The following is a 14623-nucleotide window of genomic DNA, read 5'->3' as shown; positions in this document are numbered from 1 at the left end:
AAGTGTCTTATATCTAATATGCCATAGAAGTGTTGTATTTTATAGCCATGGCTTATGTTGAAGGTGGGCGATGTTACATTTCTTAGCCTCCAGTATTCCCTTTGAAGATGCCTTTATCCCCAGCTATATACCAGCAATTGCAGAGCCCAGTAAAGTTTCCATTTAAGGACCATGTGGGAAGCATATGGGAAAATATCTCTTTGGTTGACCTGTCATTTATTAATGACACCTTATGAAATCTTTTGTTTGTTTGTCTTTGCTTAGGTGTTCTTGCCTTCCCTTGAAATTCAACTCTTCCCACGGGCAAGCTGATACTGTTGTTTGCTTGCTGGGGAAATGAAAAAGATATGTCTACTGAGGGTTAAACTTCAGTTAGGGGAATAAGCAGCAGTAGCAGATGAGATCCCTAATAAGGCTCTTGCTTCTGTGAAAGTGCCCTTGATGATGCAGATGGAAGGTAGATCAGTATGGAAAACATGACCTAGATGTTCTTTCTAAGCAGAATACTTGTATACACACATAAATATATATATATTTTTATATATATATATATATATATATATATATAGTTGTTCCAGGCACTGGCAGCTCTTTAAAGGAGCAACGAAAGCTCTTTTTTTTTTTCAAAGAAATACCACATCAACAAGCTTATTTGCCTCAGCATAGTCCCCAGTGATTAAAGCTACACCTACAAGAAAAACTGAAAGCTTTGCCTACAAGCCTTCCTCCTTGCTAATGCAGCTGAAAGACCATTCATTATCCCACCCAAGGCAGAGTTTAAAAACAGATCCTTTCCAGACTTCCTGCATCAAAAAAGGGAGATTGAGTCATGCTCTTGTTCAGCAGCAGAATCAACTATACACGTAAATATTTTAAGCTTTATGCATTGATTTTCATGTAGGACACCCATACTATAGGTATATAGACTATATGTTCTGTGAGTGGTCAGTTGATGTGCTTATTCAGAAATTTTGCAGAAAGCTGTTTTGCATTATGAGTGTTTTTAACATGAAGTCTAATTGTCGAGGGTTCATGGATAATTGATAAATTATAGCTATTAATAGCTTGAATATGATTAGTTAATATGAGCTAGAGAATTGTCATTTTATAAGTAGATCTATCAAGTTACTAGAGTTCACAGCATTTAAATAACCATTTATTAAACATCAACTTAGTTAAAATTAACCCTTTTGTTGGCTCATTACATGTAGTATGTCAAAATTTATTTTGTTCCCTGATTGAATTGTAGTCCAAATTAATGTTGTGACCTTGTAGCTGTTCATCACAAATGATCTCATAAGCCAGAATGGAACTAGATAAACAGCAAGACAACTCAAACACAGGCTTGTACATACTGATTACTCACATGATTCAATTCAGTGAGCCACTGTAGTGAAATTTTAAATATGGGGCTTAAATGAATTTGTGTTATACGCAGATATTATCCTGGCCATTTGCACAGGAATGATTAACAGGCTATAATATATGCCTTCAGGTTCCTATTGCACTACTGAGACTATCCACACAAAAGAAATAAAATGAGTCTTTGCACTCAATTCACAAATGCAAGAATTAAATCCAGTAAATGGTGTTTTCTGATTCACTGAATTGCTCAGTCTGAGTAACTCTTCTTCCCCCCACTTCAGCAGTCAAAAGCTTTATTCCAAAACCCAGTACTTGAGATCCCAGTTTTCCCAGCACTTACTGATGTGGTACATTTTGTCTAAATGAGTGGAGTTATTAACTTCAATAGGACTGTCAATGTGCTTGGAGTCAGGTGTGCTTAAGCATCAGGAGTCTTAATAAAGTACTTTTTCAGTGTGTGGACGTCCAACTCCAAAGGCCGTTCTGTGCCTGCAGGGCTCTGGAGACCAGGCTTTCCAACTGGTAGCTGTAACTGGTAAGCTTAAGACCTGAAGTCCTTAATTTCAATTATCTCAAGAGGTACTCTAGCCAGACTGCAAAATAATTTGTATGTGGCACCTCTCTCTCTGTTAATCCTGAAAAATGATAGCTGGTGTACTCTGTGCACTTCTTAGCCTATTGAATTTAACCTCTTGAGTAGTTTCTTGTGATCCTGTCTGTGATTCTTCCTTCATCTGTAGTGAACCACTACAGGTAGCTTAGTAGCTAAACTGAGCAAGTAGCTTTTCTGTTTCATTTGGGTTTTTTTTGGTTTTTTGGGGTTTTTTTTTTAAATTTATGCACATGTAATTTTGAAATTACCTGCTCAGTTTTTACTTGATTCAATTTTATACAGACAGAAAAACCCATCCATGGATTTTTACTGTTCAAGATTACAAATGCTCAGTTTGAAAGCAGGCTTCTTCCACCTTTTGCCCACAAAACAGGAATAGTCAGGCATGTATGTTTGCCTGGAGTTATGCCTCTTACTCTCCAAAGGCCTGTTCCCCGTGTGCACATGCCTTTTTCCATATCCAGCTGGTGCAGAAGAGGGCTTACAGCATCAGAGATGGAGATAGCCAAAATTATTTCAAAGAATCTTTCTTCTAAATTTCTGCTGTCCTGTTTCTGAACACCAAAACACTGAATACTAAGAAGGAAGAATACATCCTAATTTAGCTGTCTTGTCTTATCTGGTGTGAATGTGCCCTGGAATAGTTGTGAACGGCATTTCTGAATAGCCAAACCTCGTGGCTTTTCAGTGTGAGTTCCGGAAATGGGAGGATGTTTCCCAATGAGAGCAAAGCAGTTTGCAAAGCTGCTGTTGGCATGTGTTCAGCCTCTCAGGCCTGTGGATCTTGTTCCTACTTATTTACTATGACCTCTGTGGGTCATAATAACCTTTCTTTCTTTCCAGAACTGTCTCCTCTGTACCTCTAGTACTTTCTGTTTGAAATTTTTTTTACTGCTAGTGACAGCACCATGGAATGAGTCAGCTCCATACTGCTCACACTCTGTTGAATGAAGGGATGCTGAAGGCATAGTTTCTTTATTACTGAAACCTGGTTTTGACAAAATTTTAGAATTCAGTGCTTCCTTGCAGATATGTGTGTCTAATTGATGGAAAGCAAACACCAAAGCCTCATGTAAAGATCAGAGGCATACCACTATGCTGATAAGTTGTATACCCCAACACTTGCTGATGCAGGAACGCAAGAGCAGCAATGCTCTGGTTAATTACTCTGACACCTCCCTTCTTTAAAAGGCTCTGAGATGATTGTATCTTTTTTTAGGGAAAAAATGAAATTGTTGCATATAGTAGGTTACTTCTGAGAGAAATACCAAAAATATTTTTCCCATGAGTATTAGCCTTTCTGCAGAAATGAGTCTATGTAGAAAATGCAAATACACTGTCCAGGCCACAAATAAACCCACGCTGGAATGGCATCACTGCCAGTGCATGGGCCTGGCTCTGCTGCTCAGTTTCATCACCCGTTTCCATTTCCAGCTCTGCTGTCTCTAACAGGAGATTGGAGCACACAGCCACAAGCTAGAAACTCACCTTGCATCCTGCTCATATTTTGCATTTCTTTGAGGTTTTGAGGAGATTAACGATCACCTCACTCAAAATATTTGACAAAAGTATCTCTACCCTGTGAGAAGGTAACTCTTGCACTCCTCACCTGAAGCATTTTTCCATCTGCCTGGTCTCTTCACATTGTCTTTCCCAGAAAATTCACCTTCCTTCTCTTTTCTGTTTCATCACCTGCATCCACTGAGAAGAAGAAAGGACAAGACCAGGTACTTATAAAGGCTGGGGAAAGAAGCAAGGTATGAAACACGTTTAGGCTTTGGCTTTACACAGGAGAATCTCAAACTGTATTTCCCCCTTGCATTCCTCAAACACTCTTTCCTCCCTGGCCCTCCATCCCACATCGGCCCGGCCCTTCCTGTTGCAAAGCCCTTCAGAAATAACCCAGGCATTTAGGATTAATAGGTGCGCTTTAGTGTTTCCATCCACAAAATGGATATTGCTCATCTGGAGGTTATGGTCAGTGCTGATGGCTCTAAAGCTCCTGAAAGATATGATGCTGTAAAAAAAAAAAAAAAAAAAAAACAAAGGCTATTTATAGCTTATTTTTTATATGTAATATTTACTGCCTTCCCCTGCCTTCTTGCATAACATAACAAATGGTGTTCTGCTTCCTGAAAATGTGGAAATCAATTGTTCAACAGGTTTTTTTCAAGTATCGTTACTTAATGTTAGTTTTCATGCACACATTTTTGGAAACTATGTAAAATAGGCCTTAAATAGCAGGATAATATAAATGCCAGGGCTCTTACAGTTTCTTCCACCTGCTTTCAATGCAGAGTTGCCAAACAATTTCAGTGTTTTATAGGCTGTTGTCCCAAATCAAATTCTGTGTTGCTTTTGGTTTAAGGGCTAATAGCTTTTTGAAATATATTAGTGCTTTCTGGTGACAGATCCAAGATTAGCTGTTTATTCATAGTTCCAAGAGGTATTCTATAATCCTGTGGCACAGTAAACTTTATGAGGAATTTTACAAGCTTTCATGAGTGCATTGTGTTTTAAAATGCTAAAAAAGCAGTTCAGGAGAGAAGAAAACAAAGCACTGCAGTGTCTCCGTCTGATGTTCCACTGGTCTTTGAAATGCAGCATTGCTAGCGAGTGAGGAGGAATGACTGCAGGACGTACAGTGAATGAGGAAGCCAGCAAGCCAAAAGCTTTGAGCGCTGCAGAACTGGTTTACTAGAGGCATATAGGCATATATAATGAACAGCAAGAATGGCATAACTCTTCCTTGAGCCAAAATCCCTGGTAAACCTTGAGCATGCACTTGGTAGCAATAGCACTGAGAGAATGACATCCATTTGATTCACCTTCACTGATTTTTCACTTAATGTGATTTTTGAGGCAGCGCGAAAGCAGGACCTTAGGAGTGCATTCATTGCTCTGCTGCCAGTCCTTGAGCAGGTGGTTCATGCAGGGCAAGGAAAAGGCAGAGTGCTTCTGGGGTGAGGGCAGGGCCGGGGACACCAGTGTTTCTTTGTGCCGTTGCAAACCGTGGATGCGACTTGAGTGAATCCCTCCATCTCTTAATGCTTTATTCCCCTTCTGCATGGAGAAAAGGGGAAACACCCCAGTGCTATGATTGAGACAGACCAAAGGAGAGAGAATTGGATAGGCTCAGCACAGCTTTTTTCCCTTAAAAAATACTCTTCTCTGCAAGATCTTCAGCCCTAGATGCGGATGTATGTTCCTTCAGGGGATGCATTTCAGAGGCAGGGTCTAGCACATAATTCTCTCTCTCTGCTTCCTTAAAGATGTCATATCTTTCACCCACAGCAAGTGCTATTGTTGGAAAGAAAACAGAAAATCTTTCTGGCCATTCTTCTGAAATGAAAGCAGCAATCTTCAAAGCTAAAAACAATCCCTTCAGGGGAACTCAATAACTATTTAGACCATACAAAAACAGGCAGTTTGTACTTGTTGAGGTATCGAGATTCGCAGCTGTTTTATCAGGCTGGAGCTACCTGTGGAGATGTTTGCATCTGGCAGCAGCTGGGATAGTGCTTCACTGGGCTCTGCTTGGTGACAGAGAAGATTGCTTGAATTCTGCTTTTATAACGGGGAAGAAAATCACAGCCTATTTTGGGCACCAGTTTTCATTTGATAGCGCACGTTATAGGTTTTACTCAGCCTTGGGATCTGTTTTCCTTTGCAGCTCTGCCATCCAGTGACTGGTGTGAATGGAGCTGACCTGGCTGTAGCTGGCTGTCCTCCTCCCATGTTCTTGCAGCCTGTATAAGCCTGACAAGAAAGCACAATACAGCCAAAACTCTGGCTTGTATTGTCCCAAATCTCCTACAGCAGCTTCACCTAAACATGAAACAAGAGGGGGAGACAGGGTTTTGTCCTGAATGACGTCCCAGCTGAGAATATTTGCAATAAAAAGGAGACTGCTATGTGAAAAGAGCTGCTTTCAGGAGCTTCCACATTGGGTTTTGCAGTTTTGTGGACCCCACCTCCCAGACTAACCACCCATGGCCAGTGATGGGGAATATTTCAGCAGTATTGCTGAGCTGAGGGTTTCAGTGTTCTGCTCAGAGCTGCTTAAAAGTATGAAGGTAGCAGCAGAGGATGTGAGTTTGTGCAGTATTTGTGCAAGAGGACAGATCTGCCAAAGATCTCCCTTTCCACATAGCCACCAGCTGTTCAGAACTGCTCAGCGTGTTGGGATTTACATGCAGAGTGGAGCTCTTCTGAAACTGTGGCCCTCCGTTGAGTGCCTGAATATTTGATCCATGACTACCCTGAAAACTCAGCTCTGGGCACTTTGCCTGGGGACACCCATGAATCGACAGCAAATCTGGAATAAAATCTGGTTTGTGGGTTTTTTTCCCACTCTACCTTCCATTGAACTCCACAAGGATACACAGCACCTTGTATTTATCTATGAGGTATTGCTGAGACACGCACTGGGTATGTTTTTGGGAACTGGTAAAACAGTCGATACACAGAGTCCCCATAATAAAACAAAAGGCTACCTGACAGGGAAATTCAGTTACTTAGTTCAAAGTGTAAGCATATATATGTCTGTTTCTTGACCTATGTGTGTTTCTAAATGTTAAGAGCTGCCTTGAAGTATTTTTTTTTTTTTTTTTTCTGGGATGCAGCACTCTTGAAATTTTTTAGAAGCATCTTTTAAGTTCTGTAACAAGAATTTTATTCATATCTATCAATGATATTTAATTAGTGTGATGCGGTACACAGACTGGCATTCATTAAGCAGCTGTTGCAATCTGTGGTACCTGTTTATTGGGAGGTTTAAATTTTTAAGGTTAAAATAGTGTATTATTTCCAGATGGTCAGCCCACCATTCATAATCACAGCAGGATAAAAGCTGCCCTAGCATGTCTGTGCCATAGTTTAAGCACAAATCCAGTGCAAGAGATATCTTAATTATCTAAAAAAAGAACTACATGAAAAGACATAAAGAAGCAAGTATTCGTGCACACTGGCTTGTAAAACTCACACTAACTTTTTTTGTTGGTTTTCTTTATTTAAGATGGCATTCTGTATTTTTGACATCAATACATGGAGAGCCCTCATAGATAAGGATAAAAAGCAAGTGTCAGTTTTCCATTGATATCTGTAGCTGCACCATGGCCAAGTCTTGAATATGTATCTTCAGGGCAGTCTCCATGACTCCGAACCAGTGTCCTGCCCCAGCACTGCTCTTGCCAGGGGGAGCAGGGTGCTGGGGAGAGCCATGCATCGCACCTCCAGGAGTCCATGGGTTCAGGAGAGGCTTTGAGTCTTGACCCTAAGCTGAATACTTGATATAAGGCATATTATCCTTAAGGATAATAAGGTATTCTTGAGCATGAGCTGTAGCATCCAGAAAGTCCTCAGAGCCAAGCTTAATGAGCAGGGGAGAGGGGATCCTCTGTTTCTAGGATCTCTTCTGCGGTAACAGAGGCTAGATTGCTACAGGAAGCAAGATCAGGCTTTTAGGGAGAAAAGTAAGCCCTGAAGGGTTTTATTATATCCAAGCTAACTGACTTCTTGTCTACATCTTTGTTGCACTATCAGATCTGCACTTGTGACAGTCACAAGAAAGGCAACCCCAATGTTAAGAGGAACGTGGATATATTGCAAATTGGCTTTGTGGATCTGTCTGGATTTCCCTGCTTTCCACTGGCATGGATGTGCTGCAGTGCTGATGAAGGGGCCATCAGCTGAGTGTGTTAGCCTTGACCTTCAGAGGCTGGTGGCAAGCTGAGCTCTTGTACTAAAGGCTCTTGGTTTGATCCTGGCCAGGTCATTTTTGTCATCTCTTGATTTCCTTGGCAATTTAAAGCCCGCTTTTTCAAGGGTCTTTAGGTATCTTTTTGTTTGCACATGTAACATGAAGAAACAATAGTGTTCTCTGGCTCAATTGAGATGTTCTGAAGGACTATGAGATGATTAGGTGCTGAAATAATACAGGCCATATAGGTATCTTCTGTAATAAAAAGAAGTAAGTGGGGAATTTTTTTCTAGTCACACAAAAAGTCAATATTTAAAACATATTTTCTTATTTTTTAATCATTTGTCAAAATTGCAGTGAACTTGCTCTTCTCCCTTCCCCCGTTTTTCAAGAAAGAAGCTGAAACATTTCTAACCAGCTTTAATAAGAATAGAGTAGACTAGAATAGTTGGAAGGAAAATGATCTAAGAATTAGATTCTGGTCATCAAGCTGAATACTGAAGTTCAAAGCAGCAAAACTGAAGAGTAGTTGAGCTTTAAGCTATGATTTTGCTTTTTCTGAGTGAGTTCTTTCATTTCTGAACTCAGTCAAGAGTTGAAGCCATTCTAGAAGCTTTAGAAATGCTGATCGTGAAAGATACTTATTGATAACCATTGCAAAGATCCCTTTAATATCCTTGAGGGAACCATAAAGCAATCTCATAAGCTAAAAGTACAATAAGTTGCTTGTTTTTTCACAGCATTTCCCTGATGTGTCAGTGATGAGCTGTCCATGCTCACAGTCTGAACTTAAAAATTCATGAAATATGAATAGAGTCATTGTAATGTAGAACTAAATATGTTCCCAAACTTTGAAGATAAAACTGAAGAAAGTAACTTTTGTGCATTAGCTGTTCCCGTAGTCGAAGAAAATTTTGAGGCTGGAGATAGCAAGTTCACTCCTTGATGTTAAATACTTGCCTAAATTACTGTCAAAAATGAATCCAGAGAGAGCAGACAATGTGCCATCAACTTTTTAATGTTAGCTTCTGAAAAAAAAAATCTTTTTTTGCAAGTGCTTACTCATTTCATAAGATCAGGCCTCACGTGGCCAATAAACGGAGGGTACAGAGAAGCGTAATGGTGTTGATGACCCTTGCAATGCTAGCACTACCGTGTTTCCTGGAGCAGCGTGGGGACTGCAGTCTGCACGCAACGAGGCCTCATGCTGCAGGCCGTGTTGCAACTACCCTTCCCGAACTGTTGCCAGCTCCATGCCTCCTGCAGAAGCCGTTAGCACTTCATGGAGCAGATTCCTGCATGGAGAAAACACCAGTGTGAAAAATAAAGAGCCCGTAGGCCATATGAAGGCTTGAATTCACCTGACCTGATGGGGGAGGACTCTCTGAGGTGGGTTCAGGCAGCAAAGAAACAAAATTAAACCTGCAATTAAGCCTGAGAGAAAAAGGGAAGACTGGCAACTCCCGAGCATCACCTGAAGCCTGAAAACAAAGAAGAAAGCCAATTGCACTAACTAATATTCCAGCCAGAACTTGAAGATTTTGAGGAAACAGCTCATGGCTTTAAACTGAACCCCGGTGGTTGGTTTGTTCCCCCCCCCGCAGATCATGGTTTTTATACAGGGATCTGAAGTCACAGAAAGGCTAATTTATCTAAAGCAACCCAAACACCTGCTTTCATACGCTGGTGTTTACAAGGCTGGAAATGTAGAGGTTTAGATTTCCCTGGTCAGTGCAGGGCACCCCAGCAACACCCTCACTCGCTGCCAGCCCTGGGGGCAGGTGGGAGAGGACTGAGCTGGAGCTGAGGGGAAGGCACCTTTGCTGCGGGCCCTGGAGAACACACAACACTGGCAGTGGCTCCAGTAAGTAGCAAGAAACCAGGTTTTTCTGCTTGGTTTACATCTACCAGAATGTGAAGAGAGTCTGCCCTGGATGTGTCATGGTATCATACTACCGTCGTATACTTCCAAAGTGATCAGGATGAGATAACTTCTGGAAACCAAGTTATTTTTGTATTTTTAATTCTTCCTGTAACTGGCAGCTAGTGTTCGCTGTATTTTAAGGAGCAGAGATTTTAGCTAAAGGATTAGTGTGTCATTAATCAATCCATTGAATATTCATGATTTAGTGGATTTTTTTCCCCCCACAGAAGAGGAGAAGTAATTATTTTGGCTAGCACTTGAAAAGTGTGTGTGTGCTGTTGGTAGAACTCCACTGTAGTGGGCAAAAATAGAATTTTTCTATTAGACATGCAAACTGATCTTCTCTCCCCAATACTGATAAATACCCTTCAGTTCTTCGTCTCTATTTAGGAACAATGTTTCATGCTTTTTTTGTGGGAATGCAATGAAAATGGTAAAAATGAGAAAAAAAAAAAAAACAAACAACACCCCCCAAAAAAAAAAGAAAACCAATGAAAAACCAAACACTGCAGTGGAGGTTGAGCTACTCCTTGCTGAAAGCCTGATTTGGAGAGTGGGGTCTTGACAAACCTTTTCATGTTTACAGCAAACTACCATTTCGTATTTTTTATTTAAATTTTGTTCAGTCTCGCAGTGGTGCAAAGCTTAAATGACATCCTGGTTGTGGAGCGTGTGGGAGGCTGTTGTCAAGGCTTAACGCCACAAAGCATAACCTTTCCTGGGCTCCTACAGCCATATCCCGTTGGTGTCCATCTTCAGTGGACTTTTTGGTCCTTATTGTTTTTTGTTGTCTGCAGTGTGCTGCTTTCTCCCGTGTCACTTTAGGGGAGTTGTAAAGGTATCCATTGGTAGAAAATACTGCAACTCTTGATGCAGATAGCCTTAGGCAATTTGGAAATATGATAGAGTGGGCCAAGTCTTGTGCAGAGCATGCTAGTCATTGTTGCTTGGGACATGCTAAAGGGCACATGATGATTGGTGCTAGTTTTTTGGGTTTGGGGCTCTAGCCGTTTCTAAAATCGTGATCATTGGGCCAGAAGTGATTGTAGGACATCTGAGCAAAACTGAAATAACTTCCTCTGGGTAAAAGAAATTAAGGGAAAATTGTTGCTGCTGCTGAGAGTAACACAGTGGAAGGAGTCCTGTGGCACATGTGATGTTGCAAACCAGTTCAGGAGAAGGGGATCAGTTTTTTATAAGGTGCCCCTTGACCCCCGAAAGACCAATGCTGATTCATATCAGGAGTTTTGCAAAGGCGAATAACGTGCCCAGCTGCATCTCCTCCCCACGAGGCCAGCAGTAGAAAACCTTTCTCCTCTGTAATGGAGATGTTTTGAAGCTGGGTTGGTGAACCTCCCAGGTGATGGCCGTTTGCTGTCAGCTAGCAGAGCTTTAAAGTCTGTACTGTTTAGTTCTACCCTTTATATAAAGAAAAGCAGCAACAACAACAGATGCCTGGGAAAGTTTTTGAAGTTAATCCTCCTGGATAGCGCAGGGGGGCTGTATGGCTAGCTGTTGAACACGTGTGTATTCTTAATTTTTAGTGCTCATGCTATTTCCCACACAGAGTATTTTTTTTCCCTACAGGTTTTTGGACATGTTTATTTTGTCCTGGCATCTCTCATTGGGACCACACACTCTCACGGCGGCCAGGTGTCCTGTAACTGTACACAGCAACACAAGGTCACCATAAGGTGAGTTGCGGCTTCCTCCCTCCCTGCTTTATTTGGGGACTTAATTCTGCTCCTTTGTGGGGGTGGCAAAAATACTGTCCTTGTCCTTCAGCAAGGAGCTGTTTCAAACTCTTGCATTCACTTTTTTGAAAAGATACTAAGTTTTTTGTTTTTTTTTTTTTTTTTGCACTAGGGTCATATTATGTAATAGCCATGTGCCAAACTTCCTTAAACCTAGCTTTTTACAACCAGTATTTTATAATTAAAACAGATCTTGCTGTTTCTGTGTAATGCAACAACGCTGACTTCAGTGGGAGCGCTGTGTAATGAAGGACTAGCAGGAATGGGTTTTCTTAATCTGAGACTGCTTTAAAGTAAGTAGCAGGTAGTTTTCCGTTTGGATGAATATTTCTGCTTCTGAGGGTCTGAGGCCATGTGGCTTCCCTTTTTGGTAAACAGCTCTGCAAAGTTGTGTTGGGTTTTTTGTGTGTGTGTTGTTGGTTTTTTTTTTAAGTGCTTTTATTGATAGAGGGGGAAAAAAAAGATCTTGGTTGACAACTCTGGAAACAAAACTCCTCTGTTTATCACATGCCAAAACACCCCAGAAGAACCCCTAAACCTGCAGGTGTCAGGATAAGCTTCCCCTCAGTGCCAGCAAAAAGCTTTCATGGATTTCAGGAATCTGTAAGGTAGTTCTAGCTTCATGTCACCAAAATCATTCATGGCTTTACCCTCTTAGTGTAATAATAAACCTGAGCGTGGATGATGGACTGAGCACGTTATTTTAGGGTCTGACTACGAATTATGTGCCTGTCTCCCTTCTTCAGGATTGTAGCAGGGTCCTGGGTCTGAATGTAGAAAACGTAAAAGATTTTGTGTGCAGCTAGCACTAAATTAAAACTCCAACTCCTTTAAAGCAATTTTAGGTTTGTTTCCATGGCATTGATTTTTTTGTTTGTTTTTTTTAATTATGGCTTGAAGGTGAGAGGGGATATTCTTACATCTTGAACAGTTGCCTTGTAGGATACAATGACTCAACGTTGTCTGAATTCCTAATCCGTTTTCATGTCATCTTTGTGAAAAGCAGGGTTAACTGTGGCAACTGGGTAAAGCTCTAAACAGATGGGTTTATTGTGGTTGTTCAGTAGTAGCTGTCTCTCAGATGAGGATAGTCGGTATTCTGGCATTAAAACTTTGGATTTGAATTCTAGTTTGTGACGTTTAACACCTACCTCCTTTTAATGTTTGAAGTATAGAAGGTCCTTGCTAACCACCTAGGTGACAGCTCTAAAGCTATTCCCTTGCACTGACACAGAGTATTTGTGGAGACACATACGAAAGCCGCATGGCTTGCTTCACTTGTGACCAAATGCCTGGGTAGAGAAAGCCACCTTTCCCGGTGAGAGGCTAGAGCTTTCATCCAGGAAAGCCGGGTAGCGAAGTTCACGAAGGGACCACGCATCAGCCTGGAGAGCGGTGAAACTTTGTGGAAGTGAACGGCAAAGGCGAATTATTCGTGACGATGCCTTTCTACATGGAACGGTGTTATACCCAGCTGGGCGGCAGAGCTGCTCCCTTACCGCACGGCAGCGGCGGAAACGGACGATGCCCGCGCGCGCCGTCCGCCGCCGTCCCTGGCGGGGGGAGCTCGGCCCCGCCGCGGCTGCGCTGCCCCCGAGCACGCGGCTTCGAGCGTCCCTCGCCGCGCGGTGCCCGCGCCGGGCTCGGGCCTCCAGCCCGGGATTTCCCGGCAGCCGGGCCGCGGCGGGGCCGCTCTCCGCAGGCGCGGGCGGTGCGCGGAGCGGCGCTTGCCGCAGCCTGCCGGCCCTGCGCGCCCGCGGCGGGTCGTGGGGCGGGGGCATCCGCCGCGGTGACTTTCCCTCTTCCCTCTCCCCCCCTCCCCGGGCGCCGAGAGGGGCGGGAGCCCCGCGCCGCTCCGCGCCCGCCCCCTGCTCCCCCCGCCCCGCCGCGGTGCAGCCGGGCGGCGGCGGCTCCGGCCGGGGCGGGGCGGCAGCGGCCGGCGGGGCATGCCCCGTCCGCGCCGCGCAGCAGCGGCCCCGCGCCCCCCCGCGCGGCCGGCGGAGGCAGGGGCGGCGGCGGCGGCGCTGCCGCAGGGCTCTTCGGCCCCGCGGCCGCCCCGGAGCCGAGGCGCGGGCGCCCTGCGCGGGGCATGAAGTTGCGCCCGCGGCAGCGCGGCGGCGGGCGGAGCGGGGCGGGCGGCCCCGGCGGCGGCGGCGTCTCCTCTGCGGGGCCGTAGCCCGGGGCGGGCTGCGCCGCGCCTCGGCGAGCGGCGCCCCTCCTCGCCGGCGCCCCTCCTCGCCGGCGCCCGCAGCCCTCCGCTCCCCGCCGCGGCTCGTCCGGCGAGCCCGGGGCCGGGCTGGGGCGCGCCGCTCCCCGCGCAGCCCCCCGCGCCGCGCGGCGGCGTGGGATGTGCGCGCAGCGGCGGGCACCTGCCGGCCCGCTCCCCTAGCCCCTGCAGGCAGCGCGGCGGCTGGCGGTGCCCCTCGGGAAGTTTGATGGCTTCTTTGAGGAGAGTCAAAGTCCTGCTGGTGTTAAACTTGATCGCGGTGGCTGGCTTCGTCCTCTTCCTGGCCAAGTGCAGACCCATCACGGCCAAGAGTGGCGACTCCTTCCATGACATCCATCCCAGGGCAGAAGTGGCCAACTTGACAGCCCACGGCATCGGCTCCATCCAGGATGCAGTGCTGAAGAGACTCTCCCTCCTAGAAGATATAGTCTACAGGCAGCTGAACGGTAGGAATAGTTCTCCTGCTCTTAACGCCTTTTGGGTACGGTCGCGGGTGGAGAATCGAGGCAAAAAGCGGGCGCAGGGCTTGCTTGAAGTTCGCGTGATAGGACCGTGCTTTTTTCCTGTATTATCATGCAAACGGAGTCTCAACGGACTGAATCAATTTAGGACCCGATTTCCAAGTTCCATTTGTGTTTAGAGCTCAGAGTACCTTGCACAGGATGGGCGGAAATCCTAATAACATAATGCTGCCTTTCAGGTTTATAGCAGTGGTCAGGAAATTACAGTGTCATGATTTCTGCATCAAATGAGAGGGTGTTCAGCAGGCGAATACGGGTTGGAGCAGCACTCTGTATATTGATTCAGGGAATGGCTTTTACTACTACAGAGTTGGTTTTTTGGAAGCGAGTTTTTGAACGGCTGAAGTACGTTGCATCGTTCGAGTGCAGAAGGTCAGAAAGCAAAATGCACTTTCTCTAATAAGTTAAGCAAACTATTCAGTATTTCCTATGGCTCAGCATTGACAGCTGCTAATTAAAATCTCAAGTAATGCTTCTCTTTATAGCGTAGTGAAGGGATTTCTATTAAAATCTCACCA

At 44.5% G+C, this 14623-nt stretch overlaps 1 protein-coding gene across 1 annotated transcript in view; it reads left to right on the top strand.

Moving 5' to 3' along the window:
- The first annotated feature begins 13571 nt into the window (after positions 1–13571).
- GALNT17 (polypeptide N-acetylgalactosaminyltransferase 17) overlaps positions 13572–14623 on the top strand; it is a 215396-nt gene continuing 214344 nt past the window's right edge. Inside the window, exon 1 of the mRNA XM_072882456.1 lies at positions 13572–14030. Within this exon, the coding sequence (XP_072738557.1) occupies positions 13793–14030 (238 nt within the window). The 5' untranslated portion in view covers positions 13572–13792. The remainder of the gene's footprint in view (positions 14031–14623) is intronic.

This window comes from Ciconia boyciana, chromosome 17, assembly GCF_034638445.1.
Source record: "Ciconia boyciana chromosome 17, ASM3463844v1, whole genome shotgun sequence".
NCBI classification, from domain to species: Eukaryota; Metazoa; Chordata; class Aves; order Ciconiiformes; family Ciconiidae; genus Ciconia; species Ciconia boyciana.
Note: the sequence above shows the minus strand (reverse complement) of the source record. Positions and strands in the feature narration are given on the sequence as shown.